Source organism: Prionailurus viverrinus, chromosome D1 (assembly GCF_022837055.1).
Source record: "Prionailurus viverrinus isolate Anna chromosome D1, UM_Priviv_1.0, whole genome shotgun sequence".
NCBI classification, from domain to species: Eukaryota; Metazoa; Chordata; class Mammalia; order Carnivora; family Felidae; genus Prionailurus; species Prionailurus viverrinus.
In genome coordinates this window covers 99622008-99643221 of record NC_062570.1, presented here as the reverse complement: position 1 = coordinate 99643221, position 21214 = coordinate 99622008, and the positions used below count along the sequence as shown (strand labels likewise).

General features: G+C 47.5%; 1 protein-coding gene across 37 annotated transcripts in view; it reads right to left on the bottom strand.

Moving 5' to 3' along the window:
- Nucleotides 1-20364, bottom strand: part of MADD (MAP kinase activating death domain) — a 40451-nt gene extending 20087 nt beyond the window's left edge. For 4 of the 37 annotated variants that reach the window (XR_007156233.1, XM_047877649.1, XM_047877669.1 and 1 more), the window contains exons 1-22: nucleotides 19966-20242; nucleotides 16404-16549; nucleotides 15188-15784; nucleotides 14397-14700; nucleotides 13867-13998; nucleotides 13313-13426; nucleotides 12287-12367; nucleotides 10642-10820; nucleotides 10115-10350; nucleotides 9771-9927; nucleotides 8944-9047; nucleotides 8662-8852; nucleotides 8029-8282; nucleotides 7645-7784; nucleotides 6740-6841; nucleotides 5372-5431; nucleotides 4910-5012; nucleotides 4355-4541; nucleotides 4108-4258; nucleotides 3601-3807; nucleotides 751-851; nucleotides 94-177 (exon numbers count right to left, since the gene is read on the bottom strand). Coding sequence is in view for 36 of the 37 variants with exons in the window: in XM_047877649.1 (XP_047733605.1) it covers nucleotides 94-177; nucleotides 751-851; nucleotides 3601-3807; nucleotides 4108-4258; nucleotides 4355-4541; nucleotides 4910-5012; nucleotides 5372-5431; nucleotides 6740-6841; nucleotides 7645-7784; nucleotides 8029-8282; nucleotides 8662-8852; nucleotides 8944-9047; nucleotides 9771-9927; nucleotides 10115-10350; nucleotides 10642-10820; nucleotides 12287-12367; nucleotides 13313-13426; nucleotides 13867-13998; nucleotides 14397-14700; nucleotides 15188-15784; nucleotides 16404-16465 (3546 nt within the window). In the remaining variant the exon portion in view is untranslated. Of the gene's footprint in view, nucleotides 1-93; nucleotides 178-750; nucleotides 852-3600; nucleotides 3808-4107; nucleotides 4259-4354; nucleotides 4542-4909; nucleotides 5013-5371; nucleotides 5432-6739; nucleotides 6842-7644; nucleotides 7785-8028; nucleotides 8283-8661; nucleotides 8853-8943; nucleotides 9048-9770; nucleotides 9928-10114; nucleotides 10351-10641; nucleotides 10821-12286; nucleotides 12368-13312; nucleotides 13427-13866; nucleotides 13999-14396; nucleotides 14701-15187; nucleotides 15785-16403; nucleotides 16550-19048; nucleotides 19134-19648; nucleotides 19735-19965; nucleotides 20244-20318 lie in introns of those variants that run through there. The other 33 variants (XM_047877662.1, XM_047877680.1, XM_047877664.1 and 30 more) reach the window with 25 other exon arrangements.
- Nucleotides 20365-21214: the final 850 nt, after the last annotated feature.

Here is a 21214-nt window from a genome sequence, read left to right as displayed (position 1 = left end):
GAGACTAAGAGCCTCCATGGGAGAAAGCAGCCCCCTTTTCCAGAGGGAAGCTCACACCCCACCCACCAAGATGCCAATGTGGTGTTCCCCTACCACGGTGCTAACTTCAGAGTCCTGACTTGAGCTTCGGATCATAACAGCTGGACTCACACCAATGACAGAGTCTGGATCAGTCCTCTGAAACGACACGGGGACTCAGACACATTAGAAGGGGTGTCCCGTATACTCCTGGTTTCTTTAAGAAATACTGTATCTTCTTCCTTCTCCCCATCCCCAGCCTACCTAAACAGGTCATGAGAAATTTATTTTTTTCCTGAATATAAAATATACATAATAGAAAATAATAAAAACTACGTAATAAAAAATAGTAAAAAAGAAATACATACTATAGAAAATACAAGAAAGAATAAGGAAACAAAAGCCATAAACCTACCACTGATATTAATCACTGTTAAGGTTTCAGTACATTTCCTTTTAGTCTTTTCTACATACATTTTAAAAATAAAATGGGACTCATACTACATGTAGCTGTGTAAAGCATTTTCCCATGTTACTACATTTTTAAAAACAGTCTTCAATGATGTTAATACCATAGTACATGATGTATTATACTTATTTCATCAGTCCACTATCACTGGGCAAGCATGTTGCTTTGAGGTTGTCTTTTTTTTTTTTTTTTTTTTTAACTTAAAGAAGTATTCTGAGAGAGCAAATTTAATTCTCGCAATTCTTAACAAGGTCGTCACAAACCTGGGAACCAGATGTCAGGCTCACGCCACTGTCCGCGCTGATCTGGGACTTTTTCTCTTCTGTCTCACCAAGGTCAAAGACGGGTTTGATTACTTCAGGCCCTGGGTAGGGGAAGACCTCTGTCACCCAGTGCACACACACAAGGGGCAGGCTGGTGAAGGGAAAGGGACAGCAGCACAGCCTGGTCCCAGACCTGTTCAGCGTGTCCCAGTCACCTTTCCAGGGACTGCCCCCACCTCGGGCCCCATTGGAAGAAGTCCCCAGATGCCTTAAGAACCAAGTAGGACAAATTAAACCTGGTCTCAAGGGGTTCTGCAGCCATCTTCACAACCTGAGAAAATTCTGAGCAAATCATTCTAAAACAGAAAGCTCCACAAACAAATGTCTAAACCACATTCCACTACACTCAGAGTCAGAGCTTCACTGGTGTGTACAACCGGTTATGGGTCCCCAGGTCACTCGGTGCTTCCCCAGCAAATGTATCTAAAAGGGGCTAGAAAAGGATAGGCCCAATGAGATACAGAAACACCAGCTGTTTCTGTGGACACAGCCTACCCCAACCCTACTTCTACATTTGAGATTAAAAAAAACAAACACACTGTCATTTTTCCCCACCCACCCACAGTAGTATGGCAGAAGGACAGAATGACAGAAAGCAAGAAAGCGTGCCTAGGCAAGCCACCAGAGAGAGCTGGGAAGCTACAGACTCAACACGGAGGGACAGCAACCATCTCTGCCAACTGTGCCCACAGGCCTTCTAATGGGTGAGGGAGATCTCAGCCAATGAGGGGCACTGAAATAGGCGACCATTCTCCCCACCAACTCTGAAGCAATAGAGAACCAAGGTCTAAGGGACTTTACTCGATAGACGCCCTGATTACAGCCTGATTGCTAGGAGGAGCGGGGAAAGAAGCAGCCTACAAGTCACGTACCTGTGAATCACATACCACCTACCTGCTTTCATTCCAAATACCCCCCAAGAGCAAATTTGGGGTGGGGCTGACAAAGAGAGCCTGCCCCAACTGGGCCTGGGGAGTTGGCAGGTATGGGAGATTTGGGAACAGGAAGGGGCATTTGTTCCTTACTCTGTTTTTCCAAAGCTTTTTGCTTTTTCACTTCCTGGTGCTTGTTCCACAATTCTACCCCAGATGCAATGTAAGCAGGAGAGAAAGACAGACAGAGTCAGAGGCTGGTCAGACAGACAGAATGGAAACCCACCCAACCCAAGCTGATTCAGTCTCAGGCACAGGATTACATATTAAGAGATAAAAAGAGATCTTCATTTTGGGAGGTTAAAAAATCAAGAGATCTAATGCCTTTCCCCCACTCATGAACTAAAGACTCTAAATTCCTAACCCAAACCTTAACGTGGTAGTAAAAACCTTGCAGAACGTGAGAGATGGAACTGCCTTGGACCAAGCTCCTTCCTTTTGGCATGAGAAAAGTGATCCTAACGAGGCTGGAGCACTTGCTCAAGATCATGTAACTTAGGATCACCTGGGACCATGCTTTCTCTGCCAAATGAGCTGGGAAACAATTTTTAAAGATTCTAGACAGATGATCACCGCAAGCAGCCAAAGGGGTTCAGAAGTGTGAGCACAAACCTGGCTGATTCACGGGACTGGATAGAGGCCACTCATGCAGGTGGTTAGTATCCTTCCTTGTTGCTACCAAAAAATCCAATTCACCCTCAGTATTAGCATCTGCCCTGCCAAGTGACCCGTTCTCAGCTAGTCGTCTGGAAAAATGCTTTCAGTAAAGGTGACAGAGAACACTAAATGGTCAAGAATAGGATCTTCATTAGGGTAAAGAAGAGAGAATACTGATCATAGCATTCTTTTCCTGGAAGAACTTGAGTGCCTACTTAGTCCAATCTCTTCATTTCCCAGATGAGGAGACAGAGACCCTGAAAAGAGGAAGTGCTTTGCCCAAAGTTTCATTCCTAGCTGGGGGGCAGATACAGGACTAAAACTCCGGACCTCCAGACTTGCAGGCTGGTGCTTTTCCTAGAGCATCGCATCATGTGGGAGAAAGACTGGGTTGGCTGCCTCTAGGACACTATTCTGCTGGCTAGAGAAGTGCAGTTCCCCAACAAAGGAAACTGGTTCCTCCTCCCCACTTTTGGGAGCATAAGACAACTGCTAATGGTGTGGCAAAGAAGCATCAGCTAGAAGCAAACTGCCCAGGGAAACAGAACCAGAAAAAGAAAGACACAGCCTAGATGGCTCTAGGTCAAGTGAGTCAAATGGAGGTGACACCCAGAGAGCTCACTAAGGCATTGCCTCAGTGGGAACAGAGAGACACCAAACGTAAACAAGCTCTTGGTCGAGTCCAGTGAGAAAAGGTTTGAAGAAAAGTCGTTTCAGAAATCTATACCTTGAGGTCCAGCGCCCAGGGAAATGGGGTTGCTGGACACACCCCAGGAAAGCACATTTGAGGGTAGTGTAATGGTTGCATGGGAGAAAACTGGCCGGACAATTATAATTTTATAGGCCAAAGACGCATCTATAAACTTTCTTATAGCTTCCTGGACCTCACATCTGAAGAAATCCAGATGTAAATAAAAAGTGGGACAAGGAATATAGCTCAGACTCCCTGCACTAAGCCTCACTGGCCCCTCAAAGCAAAACTTCCATTCTTCCTCTAAGATGTAGGTGGGGGTGCCTGTAAAGGAAGCATAAGCGATAAAGAAGTACAAAGAAATTCCATTAGAAATGGATGCAGATCTATCTCCCTCTCTAGAAAGCAAAGCATGGGGAAAAGAAAGGCAGGATTCTGAATGAATTGAAAGGAGGGAGAGGTATTTTAGAAGCCCGAACCCTCCACCACACCAAACACGGTGATACATACCAATAGACGCTACAAAATTCTCTTCCTTTAAACTTCTGGTGTCTAGCTCTTTAGGACCCTTTCCTGCAGCACTTGGTGCCCGAGGTCCTAGCTGGGGAACTCTCAGCTGTGCCATAGCCTTTGGGTCCCCCCGCCCGGCCAGGCCAGGATCCTTGCCAACTGGTGTATTTACGCTCTCTGTTGGACTTCTCTTCCGCTTGTCTGGTTCTAGGAAAAGAGGGAATACAGGAAGAGGTCAAGAGAGACAACGAGTGGGAATCAAGCTGTGGGAACGAGGTGGGAGAAGCAAGGAGGATGCAGAATGGAAAAAGTGCAAGGAAAGAAAAACAGACATCTTATTTTTCATGACAGAAAAACACCCGGTACGTATAAACACGCATTAAAAAAGGAAACCCCGAAGCCTGAGGGGAAACAGCCTGGCACTGGGAAACCTGTGAAGGAACAAGCCTTCTTTGGAGATGAGTGGAAGAGTTGTGGACAGCGCCGCCCAGCTGGTGCGATCCCTACCTTTACTGTAGTAGTGGGTCTGGGCAATCTCCAGAAGCCCAAAGGTGCTGGCCATGCCTCCCAGGCCCGCGTGGGCATAGGACTGCTCCAGGCTGAGCACCGTGCACTTGAGCAGGTCTAGCATCCCCTTGTACACCTTTCGACTGACCTCCTGCAACAATAACCCAGGGGCTGGAGTGGGCAAAGTTGCCTTCGGGGTCCAGGTCCCTCCGGCAGTTGATTCCAGCTCCTCACCCCAGACACTGACCACATCAGGGATGACGTCTTGCCGGGCGTCGTCCTCCGACTGCACTGTGCGGTTCAGCTTGCTCAGGACAAAGACGCGCAGCTGCTCACTCTCCAGCAGCCGGCGCACCTTTTTCATGTTGAGCCAGCCAACGCCCTGGCCGTCCAGCACACTGTGCACCACCTCCTTCAGGAACTGCTGGTTCTCACTACGGGGTCCACACACAGCTTCTGTGGTCATCGGCTTCTTTGCAGAGCACCCCGCCTCTTTCACCAGACTAGATGTTTGCCTCCAGGGGCAAAACGCAAAGCCAAGTCTCCAGGGGTGCAAGTCCCCTGCACCCCCCACCGCTCCGGATCGCCTGGTGTGCCCACATACCCACCACTGCTGTTTCATTCTTCTCACCAGGGTGAGCTACTACTGTTGCATGGGAAGTAAGAATGCGCAGGGCTCCCAAGAATTGATTTCATCCACCCAACTGACAGGTTCTCTCCCACTCCTGAGCCTCCCTACAGTGTGGTACAGGAATCGCTACCTCTATCAGAGATCTTTTGTAATAGCTCAGCCATGGATTACCTAGAATTGCTGGATCGACCCTGAGGTGATGGAGGCTCTCTTTTCACTGTTGGGCTGTGTTTAATAACAGATGACTTCTGGTCCACTAAGGCCCTCCTGTTTCCTATAGCCAGGAAGGTAGGAATGAGAGACATCACTACTGTAGTCCAGCAGCCTTGTCAGCACAGCCCTGGGAAGCCACGTTCCACACCCGTTCCCCAGAAGGGCCGGGTGAGGGTGACCCCAGGGCATCACACATAGGTAGAAACCAGCCATGGCAATGTGGAGGAAGTGGGGATGGAGACTCAGGCCACTCCACATGCACCAGCAGCATGCCCCACGGGCAAGCACAGGCGTCACGGGGGACAGGGCAAGGCAGGTCACCCATGTGGTACCGCTTGCTCCATGAGGAGGATGGCCCTCAGGCAGGCACAGAAGATGCTAGGAAAAAAAGATCATGCACAGCTCACGGGCAAGACCCACCTTCACCACTCCCGGGGCCGGCTTCAGTAACAATCTCCATTAGAGTATTTAGCCCAAATACTGGGACACAAAATACACAATTAGTAGGTGCACCATGATACCGCAACCCCTATATCCCTCGATGGAGCTGTAAGTCAGATAGTCTGAGGATTCTCCCAAAGCTTAGTGCACATAACCTTAGTTCTCAGGCACCTCAGAGCTGGAAGCCAAGAGATCAGGAATCAACCAAGGCTCTAGGAAAGACCATTCTTAAGACTATGGCCTCTCAGAGCCAGGGGCAGGGTACATGACACAAGGGACCTTCGGGTACTAAACAGGCACATGCATGAAAGAAGGACCACTGGTTTTCATGAAACATCTAGCACAGGGTCCACAGGGCTTGCTGGTATGCAGAGAGAGGAGACCCATCTTGCAGATGCTGTCATGGGACGTGGGGTTGGGGTGTGAGGCTGGGAGGTGGATGGGAGTGGGAAGTGCACAAATGAAGCATCAGCATGCAATGAAAGCGCTTCAATTGCTCCCCTCCCCAACTGTATCAAATGAAAGCCGGTGACGCTAACACTTTTCTACCCCTAACCTACAGAGTCAGGTGCAGATTTACGACACAGTGCTAGTTAATCCCCTACGCCACTAGCTACTCTGTCCCTCTGCCCATCTATCCTATGTTCCCAGCCCCACCAAAGAACACTCCTTAGATTCCTGGGATTTTTAATCACTGGGAAGAGAAGTCAGGTGAAAAATATATGGAGCTGCTTCTCACTATGCTTTCTAGTGTAATTAAATAGTTCAGCACAATATCTAGAGAAAACAAACAAAAGTCAGAGTAAATGCAGAAGAGCTCTTCAAACTCTCAGCGATCACAAATGAAAATCAAATAAGGTCTTAAATGCCCGGAGAAGCCAACCGATACTACCTGGCCCACCCACAGGCCCTACGTTGACAGGAAGCCAAAGAGGCTTCCTGACGCTGTAACACTGCCAGGCTCTCTATGAGCATCCCTCAGTGGGCCAGCTAATCGGGATGAAGCTTGTCCTACATTCATGCAGCAGGCACCTGGCAGATCACTGGCAGCAGCTGACGATCCCTGTGTTAATTATGTACACCTGACAAAGCTCCCCCTAAGAAGCAGCGGTGATCTCAGTTGCTGTTATCCTAAATGATACGACAGGGCCGTCTCTTCAGCTACAAAGACACTTTCCATCTGAAAACGAGTAGAGCCCATAATGTGCAATGAAAGCCATGAGAAGCGGTATGAGGGGCAACAGCCAGATCAAACGATTCGTCATACGCAGGGCTCCTGACAAGCACCCATAGGCCTGAAATATCTTCTGGAGAATCCTGGTATGGCAGAAGGAGGGCTGTAGTTACCTTTCAGACTGGGGAAGGGTGTGGTCTTCTCTCGGGCACCTTTGGTGGGCAGCGTGAGGTTTGAAAGGCTGAAGCTTGTACTGTGGTTCCGATATAGGCTGCCTATCAAGGGGAGGGTGTGAGAGCGAGGAGTTAGGAGCATAAGTATATCATCATCTCCATCTTTCTCCTTTTCAAACATAATCCCAGTACCTCTGATCTACCTTAGAGAGGACCAAGTCTAATTCAGGGCAAACATGGGGGCCACTGTCAGGATAGTTCAAAACCCAGTAAGAACTTTCTCTGACTACCTCCCATGGGGACGGACAAGTGTCCCATCAACTGCTAACTCAGCATGAAAGCCGGACAGTTAATGCACTTTTGGGCAAAAGTTGGTGCTGTCCCTGTCTGGCTTCTGAGAAAAACTCACAATCATAATTATACCCAATGTTGGCTTTCTCTGGCCCCTGGGCTGTCCTCAACCTTTAACTGATACCACCCCTCATTTCTGGAAATATTCTCTAGGCACAAAAGTCACCTCATATAGATTTCAAAGCATGCTCATGAAAAAGTCCTTCACCAGGCAAAAAAGGTATTAGATATGTACCTAAATCAAATATGACAAGAATATTTCCACAAGATACATGTACAAGTGTATGATTTTTAATATGATGACTATCTTTCAGTTGACCAGCTGTCTTACCCGAAACAGACTGAAATCTCTGGGTATAAAGATAGTGACTACTCTGTCTCTGTCCTTTATTGACTTCCCTTGGAAATACCTTATTCACTATCACCCCAACAACCTGAACTGGGGCTTGATAATGCCCACCCAGTTCTACCTCTGAAGTTCTAAGCAGCATCCACCATAGTCAGGCCCCACTGCATAGAAAACGGGACAGAGGCATGAGAGCAGAGGCACTTACTGGCAAAAGACATGATGCCCCCGAAGCCCTCGGTGCTGTTGTTGGAGACGGTGGAGGTGGGAGAGCTCGCTCGAGAGTCTGATTCTGCGTCTGAGTCGCTTGCCAGTTTCAAGCTGTTGGGCCGCAGCAGCTTTTGAGCCCTTGAATGCACAGTGGCACCTATGAGCCCCAGGCAGGGGTACCTACTCTTGGAAGTGTGGGCCCTATGCTACACTGCAGTCACTGCTCCCTTCCCACAATTTCTATATGCCTAGATCAAGGCACCACCATGGGATGGCGGGTCACAAGAACATTCAGACTTCTCTTTCTGATTAACCCTCACCCGGGGTCCTCTGTGGTGAGGTCCTTCAGTCACCCACCTAGAAGGAATCCCCAGGCTCTCACCGATTGCCATTGACATGTTGGCTGAATCGGGGAGTGTAACTTTCCCCCTGCTCATCATCATCTTCCTCAGGGGGAAAGCCATATTGGGGCTCGAAGTATGGATTGTCATAGGTTCGCCGGTGCACTGACCCCTCTCCAATTTCTGTCTGACGCCTGTCCGCGGTCGATTTGCCAATGCTGGGAGGCGTGGTAGGGAGGGGCTTGGAAACGCCTACTGCTGCCTTATCGTCCACCTCCGTTGAGTCAGCAGGTTCCTAAAGGCCATATTAAATAAAAACTGGTCACCTGGTGCCCAGTGATACCTACCTACCTCAGTTTGGCAAGGCCAAGCCAGCTCTATTAGATTCCCATCTCCTATCCTAAGGGAGTGTGTGAGAAAAGATCTCTATGACACTCCTGCTCTCTGTCCCCACAAACCATGCAAAGGGAACCTTAGCTAAGCCCTGAACAAAGCCCGACGAGTTCTGGAGTCAAAACTACGTCTCTTAGGCTCTAAGCTATGGGATGTATAGAGAGGAAGACAGGAAGACTATGAAGAGGCAAATTAACAGCTTCAGCCTCACCTTCCTAATGGAGGTATGACCCACATAAGTAACAGTTCTCACTTATCCGCCCTTCCAAGTCCTCACGTACAGAATTAGCTCCATGGACGACAGTGCTGGGGCTACTGCTGGCGGTGGTGCTGGAGCTGGAGCGCAGCGGGGGGTTTTCCTGAGGGTTCTCGCTGTCTGGGCCAGGTTCCTCTGATTCCTTCTGGTTCTGCAGCTCAGCAATCTCCACCTCACTGGCATCCCCCAGGGCTGCATGCGTCAATGGATCCACATCTGCCAAAACCCAAGGTGGCAGGTACAGACCACACCATCCCAGAGCCTCCAACCCCTCCCAGAGCTGCCCCATCTCCTCAAGTACACTTACTAGGGGTATCACCATTGATGTCACATTTCATCATTTCACTGACAAAGTCACCAAGGGAGGAGTAAGAAGAGCTTGAGTCATCATAATCCATGCTATCACTGCCACTGCAGAGTGAAGAGCACAAAAATAAAAATAAAAATAAAACAGAATGAAGGGGCAGGAAAAGTACCAGCAATCAGCATTAGGAAAAATAAAAAGGGGAGCATTCTCATACACACACACACACACACACACACACACACACACACACACTGGACTATTATTCAGCCATAAAAAAGAATGAAATCTTGCCATTTGCAACAACATGGATGGAGCTAGAGTGTATTTTGCTAAGCAGAGTCAGAGAAAGACAAATACCATATGATTTCACTTATATGTGGAATTTAAGAAACAAAGTAATCAAACAAAAGAAAAAAGAGAGAGACAAACCAAGAAAGAGACTCTTAACAATATAGAGCACACTTGGCTACTGGAGGGGAGGTGGATGGGGGGACGAATGAAATAAGTGATGGGATTAAAGACTACACTTATCATGATGAGCACTGGCTAATGTGAGAATTGCTGGATCACCGTATTGTACACCTGAAACTAACATAACACTGTATGCTAACTATATTGGAATTAAAATTAAAAACTTAAAAAAAAAAGAGGAAAACTCTTAAGGTCAGGGAACAAGATAAAATAAGGAAGCTTACACAAAACAATCAACCAAAATATCATCAAGGCTTCAAACACTAATGTTTAAGTCCTATGAAGTTCTGCCATAGTGCTCAATAAGGACTAGCGAGAGCCTCTCGACCTCAAAAAGCGGTTTTGCTGCTGCTCACCTGTCATCAGTAGGGTCCGAGTCAGAGTCACGCTCTGGTGGCACACTCAGTGCCTCCGCCAGCTGGGAATTGCTATCATAGACTCGATAATGGATAGGCTGCAGCTGATGAGCATACCACTTTGGCTTGTCACCAATCAGGGCTGGATCAAACATATCTACCCACAGAGAAAAAAAGAATACAGTTAGCAACAAGGAGGAAAAAAACCAAGCAAAACATAGAAGAAAGGTAGGGAAACGTCTAAAGCAAAATAGGAATGGAAGGGGCAGATCAAAGATGAGAAAAGGGAAAAGCAAAGGGAAGAGCCATCAGGAGGACAAAGAGGCAGGGGCAGGTGGACTCACTGTTGTGAATTCGCTGGAAGGCATAGTTGGTGGGGTTAAGGACCCATTCGCCAAAGTACTCCACAGCCTGAGTCCTGGCCAGCTTCTCAGCAAAAGGAGTCTGTCGGGGACGTGAGGCTAGAAAGGAGCCAGCTTGAAAAGCTACCACAGGCCGAGGGAAGAGGCGCAGGGTACGTGTGTGCATCTGAAAACCCTGCAGCACGTTGGGGGAGTTGAAGAAGCGGACCATGGCCACTCTGGGGAAGAAGGGGATGGTGAGATAATTCAAGTCCCACACACTGCGCTAGAAGGATTCCTATGATCCAAGGTGTCAGACCACCTCCCCAAGTCATCATTTCACAGGCTTCCAACATCAAAGGGGAAGGGATCTTAAAGAATCATCAATCTCTTTCTTCACTCAAGGCCTAAAACGCCTGAGAGTACGATGAATTAATTCTTCTTTGCTTTTACTAAGGTGACAAATATACCTAATGAGAGACCAGAACCCAATCTAAGCACCTGTGATGGTTTAGTCGACTTGGTCGTACCTGGTTGCGACATCCACAGAATCTACATCATTGCCATAAATGAGTGGGTTGAATTCAGTGGAAGGTGTGGACTGCAAGTCGTTAGAGGGCCTTCCCAAGAGAAGGGGGATCTCTTGGCCTTCATGGAATTTCTCCAGATTGAGGATGGGCTGGGTGTTGAGACTCATGCTGGCAAGGGCCTGTGGAACAACAAGAAATCCCCTAATAGAAGGCAGATTCCTGGGCAGCTGGCCAATCTCATCTCCTAGGAAAGACCCTTAATCTTTGAAATCAGAATCCAAATAGCGTACTTTAACCTTTAGAAGATGATCTGAATTATGTAGCCTTGCAGTTTAAGCCAGGTTGGTTCAAGGCAACCTGATCAAATCTGAAGTCCAGGGCAATAATTTTCAAATTTATTTTAGCCATGGAATGTTCTTTTTCAACAACATGTTGAAATCTGTATGAAAATATAAACAACTGAGACACGTAAAAGTAAAGCTTCTCTGAAGGACATAAGGAACCCAGAACCTCATGTGCTCAGTGTTACCAGCCTAAATCAGCCCCTATGAGGCTCCATGGGGCAGTTTGAAAACCACTGATCTAGACCAGTAGGGCTTCCTTAAATATTCATGAGCATTGGAGTCATCGGGAATGTTGTTAAAAATGCAGATTTTTCTGGTTCAATATATCTGGGGTGATTCTGCACTTTTAACAACCGCAGGCAAAAGTAACACTGCTGGTCCATGGACCACACTTCAAGTAGCGGGGGGAAGGACACAGGATTAAGGAGCCCAAGATCTTAACTCCTACCAACATTTAAAGTACCATTCTATATATCAACCTCTCCATCTCATTAGTCATACTAAAGTAACCATCAAGAATGAAAACACTGCAAAGGAAGACAGAGAACTTTCTCAACTTGCAATCCTCACAGACTCTGCAGTAACAAGACACCATATTACATCAGCGGGGATGATGAGAGGGATGCTACAAAATGACCCATTTACACCAAGCAGAGGTACTGCTTAGCAACTAAGACAACACAGAGATTCCTGAAGACCCTGAAGATGACAAGGATTCCTAAAAATAAATACGGAGCTATCTACTGGTGGTTCTACATAACACATACAACAGGGCAAAGAGATGGGGCCTTGTCATATTTTACCTTCAGGTACTGTGTTCAGCATGCAGGAGAGGAAGAAAAGCAATGAAAAAATGTATTTAAGAGATTATTCAAAGAGAGGAATTTTTGAAGAAAGCATTCTTCAGGGACCTAGAGGTCAATTCAGGAGGAAAATATAAAAGGAGCCAGGCTATCCAAACAACTAGTTCTTTCCTTACAGGACTGAGAGAGCACTCTAAGCCACAAAGAATGGTACACGTGACAAGAAACAGAAAATGAAGGTTGTTTATATATATATATATATAGTATTCTAAGTATTAGAGGGTGGGAGGCATACAATGAATTAGAAGATATCTAATAGCCTTTTTGAGAGTCATCCTGCCACCCAGAAATGTGATACACCTCTTCTTAAGCCCACCCAAGGCTAAGAAAACCTATTCCACCTGAGGTCCGAAGGGAAACGGGCTCTCACAACAGCTACAGCCTCTGCAGCCATCCGGGAATAGCTACCGCTCCTCTTCCTCTTCATTCTTCACTCACCTGCTTCAGATGCTTTTTCAGCTCCAATGATTCCGGTTCTGGCAGGATTGGTAGCACTTCTGCATTGGTGGGGGCAATCACCTACACCAGAAAAAAGACAAAAGGCACGACCTTAGAATTAATCACTCAGGAGTTACTCTTACGTAAGGGTAAGTGGAAGTTGTATACACAGTATTTTCACATATATGTGAACATGTATATTATGCATACAAATATATTACATATACACATGTATTAGGGGCACACATATACATGGCTGTGATATATATACACACCTGAAAAGAAATATACCTCAATGTTACTGGAGACTACGTCCAGACAATAGGACTATGGTTTTTCTTTTTTTTTTTTTTCAAAGTTTATTTTGAGAGAGCGAGTGTGCACGTGTGGGAGGGGAAGAGTCAGAGAGAGAGAGTGGGGAGGGGGACAGAGAGAGAGAGAGAGAGAATATTCCAAGCAGACTCCACAATGTTAGCATGAAGCCCAAAGCAGGGCTCAAACCCATGAACTGTGAGATCATCACTTGAGCCAAAATCAAGAGTTGGACCCTTACCCGACAGCCACTCAGATGCCCCTGGTTTTTATTTATTTCTTTACACTTATTTGTATTTTCTAAACTTTTACTATAAACAGATAGAAGGGCTTCCTGCTGAAATTTGAGTATATTCACACTACAGAATATTACTGTACATTTTAAGCCTGAAAGGCACTGTCTTACTAGAAACCATACCCAGGAAAACCATGAGATGACCTACACCATAGGCAGTGGTCCCACAACCACAACTGCCTACTGCTTCTAGATGCGGGGGAGCACTTCATTCTGGCAAAACTAAATCTTGTACTCGTTTGGGTCTTAACCAAGGGCCTATTAGCCAATAAAGTAAAAGCTAAGCATTAAAAAAATATGGTATCAACGAGTCACACAAGACAAATCACCCACCAACTGAGGACCTTCTTGGGAGTAATCTAGAAAAACAGAACACAATCCTATTCTGGACTCTATAATATCTCAGCCAAGAACCTCACCCTATTGCTGTCCAGATCCACCAGCCATACATCATCAGGCATTTTGAAGTCCAGTTTGTAGAGGAAGAAGCTGGCAGGGACCCCAATGATGTACGGAGTTGGAGCCAACAGTAGCTGTAGAAAAAAAATAAGAGGGTAAGAAACAAAAACTAAACATATTTCGATCACTTATCACATGAGGATTTTTCTTGATGAGGAAATGCAGGTCCATAATCTCTTTTCCAAAACTCTTGAGGCTAGGTGTGTTTTAGTATTCATAATTTTTCAGATTTTAGAAAGGCGACAGTGTATATTCTGTATATTATGTAACACCTGCGGGAGCATGGCCAGTAACCTATAATGATTAACATTTACTTTGATAAATAAAAACCACAAATAACACAAGTTTTGCCATCAAATCAGTTCAAAGTTAGGTCATGTTTTGCAGACAAAGAAGTTAGAGTAAAGGATTGAAGACCGGTACTGATTAACTTCTTGGCATCGGGCGTTCTCCCTCAGAGCTGGCCAGAGTTGTAAGACAGAGGTGACAAAGCCAGAAAACACCTGAAACTCACCTGTTCTGCAGATGCCATGCAGGTGGGCAACAGTGGGATTACAGGAAACATATACTCCAATGGGTAGATCATCGCCACAAACGCCATCACAGACATGGAAAGGGCATTGTAGTCTCGGGACTGTAGCACCACCTGCCAGAAGCCATACCATAAGGATCATTCAACGGCCTAAATAAGGTTTATGGGGAAAGTTTCCAATGCTACAATTTAATTTCCATTTCACCATGTGTAGGGCTCCATGAGCATGGCTTCCACAATTATCCCTGCCTCATGCCTTACTTTTCTGGCTCTTGTTCGCCCAATGCCAGGACCACTCATTGGACTAGAACTACTGATACTTCCAGAGAATTAGTTCAGTCTAGGTAAGGATAATTCACCTGAGTGGCAAACCCTCTGAACACATCCCACTTAATTCAACCCACATCTACTGAGTACTGCCGTATACCTGGCACCATGTTACCTCCTAGAGACAAAAAGATGAAAAAGATGTAGTCCCTGTCCTTAAAGATCTAAAAAGCTGGCTCTCTCACCTTGTGCTCTAACAGGATGCAGGTTAGCACCTGAAGACAGGCATCCACACCCAGAAGTTCCAAGGGAAGGTGCAGTGGGAAATCCACTAGGGTGAATCGAGAAGGGTCTGGAAGAGCAAAGGTCAGAGCTTGTTGGAGCTCCTGGGGTAGGACTTCAATGTCTACTCGCTTCTGCCCAGAAACAGGCACTGGGGAGCGCAGCAATCGATAGATCCAGGCCTCAATCTCTCGAAGGTCATGCAGAAGGGCACTTGACTTCTCCTCCACTAGCAATGATCCAGTAAAGATGCGCCACATAGTGTCCCTGAGGAACAGACAGCAGGAAACAGATGCATAAGCACCAGGAGCTGATACCCCAAAGCAACCCAATGCAACCATAGAGAGTAAAATGCTGACAACTGGAAAAGCCCACCCTTTGGGCTCAGCTAGGACCAGAGAGAATATACAAGGGTGAAACAAGTATAAAAATGTATACACAGCAGGACTTACTGTCCTGTCTGCCATGAAATGTTGAACTCCAAACATTATTATGGCAGGAAGTTTAACTTTGCAGCTGTCTTTTGCTTAGAAAGGACTAACACAAAAATGCTTAAATAGGTATGAAAGACCTCAGGCTTTTTTTTTTTTAAACAAAAGTTTATTCTTAAATATACAACAGGATATAAGACAACACTTCATTCTAGCTATCTGAAGGACCTCAGGCTTTAGAGGCAATTTCCTGCCCCTCACACACAATTATACCTCATCTCTAACTGCTTCCCTCTCTTCTGACCATCAGTGGCAAAGTGTACCTTTGTATGCCTCGAGGGATGCCTAGTTTCTTGCCCAGCAGCCGCTCACTGCAGCAGTCCACCAGACGTTTGAGGGTGTACAGACATTCTCGGAAGGTGGAGAAGAAGGGGTAGTGGCTGAGCACACACAAGGATGTCAGAGTACTGTTGCGGGAACGACTTCCTGCTTTGGCCCGGGGTTTGCCCCGAGGAGACTGATTCACCTCAGGGGCAGAGTCAGCATTGGGAGGCTGCAGGGACAAGCCACTCTCCGAGCTCTCAGTACCAACTTCTTCTGAGGCACAAGTGGCACGGGGTCCTTCCTTCCCACGGGACCCTCCCCCACCTTCCCCCTTCTCCTTAGGCATTCGCTTCTGGAAGGAGCGGTAGAAGTTAACACAGATGCCGTAACGCGTGACTCCAGTGTCCTTGTCAGTGAGGGTGAAGACGAAAGAAGTGTCATCCCGCAGGCTCATGCGTCGCTGCCTCACACTCAGACAGCCCTCTGGTTGGCAGAAAAACACAACGTCTGGGGGCAGGGGAAACTCAGCGTGGTCCTCCAGCGGGTATCGCCGTAGCAATTCGGGAGTCTGGGCCACACTATCACTGCTCGGGTGCCTGAAGAATATAAAGACAAATTCAGCAGCCTGGAGGGATAGGATGTTGTTTCAAATTTTAACCACAGTCCAGAAATAAAGTTCAAAATGCTATTTTGGATAAAGTAACCTAACTGCACGACCTTGGAAAACTTGGGTGCTGCTTGCCACATTTAGCTGGGGGGCTAAATGAGGTCTGCAGTGTCATGAAGATACCCATCCTGAAATGCAAGGAAAATTGCAGCAATAGAATTATCACTAATGCATTAAGATGATTAGCACTTTTAAAAGATGTATTAGCTAATGAATTACCAAAAGAGCATATGTAGGTTGAGAAAGAGCACAGGGTACTTTTTTTTTTTTTTTTACAAAATAAGGAAACTGAAGTATACAGGGTATATTTGCCCAAGAACACAAAGATGCTAGATAAGAGCAATTCTGTTCTGTCTCTGTTCCTTTGGGCCAATGCTCTCAATCCACCTGACTGCTATTTTCACTAATGGCATCAATGTTCCTATGAGGGTAAAATAATAGAGAAAGAATGAGATATGCAAAGCAATGTGGGCATGGGGAAAGGGAATAATTACAGATGTTGTGGTTATCCCAAAAGACAAGACAAAAACCAGTCTCTTCTTGGTTACCTGGCCCCTACGATCACTAGATAGTCAAGTAACCGAGGACAGAACTTCTTCTTTTGCACCATGATTCCAATTCATCAGTTCATCTCACAGAAACTTCAAGGCACCGCACAAGGAGTCAATGTTCCCAGGAGGATTTCTGGTATTATCTGAAAATTCAAGTCCAATAGGAAAAAAAGTACTGATAAGATCCACTGCTGGGTGTAAGGGACTCATCTCTCTCAGCTTCATTCCAGCCAGGGTCATAGGTCAGAAGACCTTCCATTTCAGTAGTAAAGATGGGGAAACATGACACTTTTCCTAGCCTAGAGCTTGGTCTAAGCTTTTGAACTCACAGGGCCAAACGTCAAGAAGTAGGAGAGGGATGCCTGGGTGGCTCGGTCAGTTAAGCATCCAACTCTGGATTTCTGCTTAGGTCATGTGGAGCCTGCTTGAAATTCTCTCTCTCTCTCTCTCTCTCTCTCTCTCTCTTCCCCTATCTCTCTCTCTGCCCCTCCCCTGCTCATGCTTACACGCACGTGCGCTCTCTTTCAAAATAAATAAATTTTTAAAAAGTAGGATAAATAATGGCTCTCTTCCCCATCCCCACAAACCAGCCCATTTCCAGCCTCACTCCTGGTGCTCTGTTTCTGAAAAATAGAGCCAGTTAGTCTAAACAGGACTGTCATTATGATAATAAAAACTAAGTCACTTCTAGGACAGCTCCAGGCTGAACCAGTATCAAACCAGACTCTAATCAGTACTAATCTATACTCCTAGCTCTATATGAAAACCTAATTATTTCCTGAACCAACATGCTGCATTCAGCTTCATGGGAAACTACCATATAAATTGTATACTTAATGCACTGAGACAACAACAACAGTGGGCTACTGTACCCTGTGCAATCTCACATGAGGAATATCCATGCTCCAACTGCTCCATCTAAACCATTTTTCTTCCCTCTTCAAGCAAGAAAGGGGCTCACTGGCTACCGCTACTAGCTCTGCCCTTGGTGCTGAATCATAGTCTTTTTTTTTTTTTTCCTCTACTCTAGTCCCAAGATTGGAATCAGTGATACAAAACACACAGATGAGACTTTGTCCTTCTATCTCTAAAGAAATTAAGAATTAGATGCAGAAATAATAGGATTTCTGCAAGGACAGGAAGAGGTGATCAGTAATTTCTAAACCATAGACCAAAAGTTAGGAAAAGCTTACGTGGTCTTAATTATAATCTATATCCTGTTGGGTGTCCATACACTTCTCTAAATAAAATGGTTCACTCCACTACAAGCTATCCTCGGTGCATACAGAAATGTACCTCTGTGCTCCACACATGGCCACACTAGGACCTTCTTTACTGTACACACAGGCATTCCCATTACACTACACACACACCACTCTCTTCTCTGCTGCTGTGTGCACTTCCATACATAGACATGCACACTCCCTGTATGCTTAAGATTCTATTTGATTTAGATAATGAGAAGCTCTATCTTTTTTCTTCCCTACTTAATAATAAATAGACCGCTCTGCAATACCTCTCAAATCCTCAAAATTCTGCTCCCTCCCTTCTGTTGCTCCCAATAGAGGACCTGCAGGTAATAGGATTCGGGTTTGTCTCCATGGCGACTCTGGCTCCCAGAACTATTTATAGCACAGCCACAGCCCCTCCCGGGCTTGGTGACCGCACAGTGCTAGCAGCTGCTACTCCAGAGTCAGCCAGGGCCCTTAACAATTCATTCTCTTTGAACCTAGAGACACTTCTTCCACTGACAGCACCTGCTAATTATTAGGTTATCTTCTTCCCTACCTATCTTTAGTTTGCACTTTGTCCTACTTCTGGATTTTGAGAGATTTCTTCTTTCTACGCAACCAAAACCAAGTTTCTAAAACATGCCATATGCTCATTTCTAGGTATCACTAACACCCAAAAAGTCCTTTGGTTCTCTCCAGTGCCATGGAGTCATGAGCAAACCGCAGTAGGTGGGGCACTACTATAAAGTTGATTTCAACTCCTCCCAAGCAGAGTAAGAAGGGGAGGGAAATAGAGAAATGAAAAGGGGCATACGTAAAAGCATAATTTGTTCTATAATTATGTGCAAAATACTTAGGATGAGAGCCAATGTATCTCAAAACAGAATTTACAGAGCCAGAGCTCAAGGCTAAGCCTTGAAATCTATTTTACACTGAAAATCAAGAGCCCTTTCCTGCCAAAATCTCAAATATCACACCTGAAGTATCTTCTACTGACATATTAGGGCATCAGGCCTCTAGCCTTGGTGAGATCCCAGCCCTTCCACTTGAGAAGCATGTGATAAAACTCAAATCATTATCATGCTCTACAACGTTCATGTCCCTCCAGAGCCACGAGGACCCCAAGATCTTGTGACTATTCTAGTACTAGTGATAGGATAGATGCTTAGCCACACTTCATGTCTCATCAATAGCCACTGCCTCCCGTTATTCAGATTGCAGAGATAACCAAGGCTTTTCTCTCCATTCTCCCTCCTCTCTGTAAAGCCTCTAACATCACCTATAACGCACATCCTGTCTTCATACCAACCCAGGCTCAGCCTCTGCCTCTTGCTTCAACCATGTTTACTAAGGGGGAGTCCCTGGTTTCCAGCTCCTATATTCCAAAGGCATCAAGCCCTAAACGCGTACCTATCTGCTGAAGTCCTCCATCACCATCCACTCCAGATGCAGATTTGGAATCCACAGATCTTTACGTTCTCTATGTCTTTTCAGCCTACAAATGGTAACGTTAACCAACCCTTTGGATTCGTCCCTCGTTTGGGGCAGAATGTCATAGTAAAACCACAGGAACCGGAGAGCGATATGACATCTTTGCTGACGTGAGCACAACAGGAGGCTCTCTCCCCTCCTACCCAGGCAGTGACCTTGCAAGCGCATCAGCACAGACCGGTCAGCGTGGGGGAGAACGAGAGCAATAAGGCAGGCAATAGGCAGGGTTGGGAAAGGGGGGGGGGGGGGCGGGGGAGGCCGGGCAGGAAGAGGAATTTAGAGATGCACGAGGATAGGAAGGGAAGCAGTTGCGGCAAAGATTAAATGGTGTCTCGACCCTCCAACAAGCAGTTTTGAAACACTTCCCCCCCCCCCGCAATGTTTTTTCCCCAAAGAACCAAACATGGTCTCCAAATCGTGATCAAATGTAAGATGCACACACACATACACACGCGCGCACGCGCCAGGTGCTTATCCCGGCTCGGCCCCCGGGCTGGACAGCTCTGCCCGCCCCCTCACCTGCTGGACAGTTCTCACCCGCCCCTGCCCGGCCGGCAGGAATCGAGCCCAGCCGCCGCGAGCGGCGCTGGGTCTGGCAGCCCGCACCCGGTCCGCGGCCCCGAGCGCTCTCACTTCTAGCCCCGCCCCCTTCCCTACGGACTCCCCTTCCTCTCCAGACCCCACGCCCCCCCACCCTCTACACACACGCCTCTTAGGGCCTCCTCAGAGGCCGCTTCCCCCAGAACCCCTGTTTCCTGTCAGAGCCCGTTCACCCCCGCGAGGAGTCCCGTCCCAAATATCCTTCCAGGGCCCCCGAGTGGCCCGGACCTTCCTACCTCCCGAGCCTCGGGGAACCGGCCAGGCCCAGTCAGACCGCCCCTGGCAGCTGAGCGTCGGTCGCTTGCCGGCGCGGCTTCCAGCGCGCGCCAGTTCCGTGTCTGCCCGGGGGGAGGGGGGGGGCGCGTACCACTCCGAGCCCGAGAGGGAGGGAGAGGTTGAGGGGGTCGGGGGCTGTACCATGCACCACTGGGGGGGACAGAGCTGCACCAAGCCGAACGCTGAAGGGTGGAGCCAACCTCGGGAGAAAGGCGGCTACGCACACACCTATCCGAGTGGGAGTGGGAAGGCGGTGGGGAGCGCTGGGCCAGCCCAGCGCCAAGCGTGCCATGGGGAGGACTCAAAGGAATACCTTTTGTTCAGGTTGCACAAAGAGATTTTAATTTGACAAGGTAATAGCGCCCATTTCGACGAAATGTAGATTAATCTGGGAGCGACTTCTCGAGATGAAACTGCTCTTGAGACTTTCTGAGCGTCCCCCACACCTCACGCTTCCTCCCCCTGCAAGCGGCTTGGAAGTGCCCAGCAGCCGGGGCTGCAAAGCCGCTGCCCTGGAGGTGGAGCCTACCAACTCAGGGACGGCGGGGGGGACCGAGGCCGGAAGGCGCGGCCCGCTGTCTCACCTACAAGGGAGCGCGCAGATCGAAGGGGACGTGAACGGTGCCGCGGTGTCCGGTGGGAAATGGAGTCCAGCCCTTCCCACAAGACAAACCCGCAGCAGGGCAGCCTACACCCTGGTGTCAGGGCACTTCTCCTCCTGTCCCACAAGGCCTGGGGCCCTAGAGGATGGGCTGTTGTACCCTCTTTTTTAGGTGCCAACGGAACACCCGAGGCATTATGAGCGCGCCCACGAAGACAGGTGCATGACCGGGGTGTTAGTTCTGAAACTTCAACCTCCTACCCCGCCCCCCCACCTTAGAAAGACAACACAATCCCACCTGGGTCACTAAAAGGGAAGGGGGCATCCAAGCCTCAGCATTTCATTTATCCTCATGGGGTTGGTAAAAGGAAGTCCCCTCTCACTGCCCAGGCTGTCACTTGTGACTTGTCTCTGTTATGCGTCTGGAGGCGGATCCTAAAGGAGGGTTTCCTTCTCTATGGTGGCCGTGCCCCCACCCCCAATCCAGAGATTTTTTTTCTCTCGTTCTATCTTCTTTTTGGTCCTTCTGTACAGACAGCGCCAGACCTATCAGTGAGGCAGCCCCCAGGCATTTATGGCCAAGCCGCAGTGACAGTGGAGAATTTCTC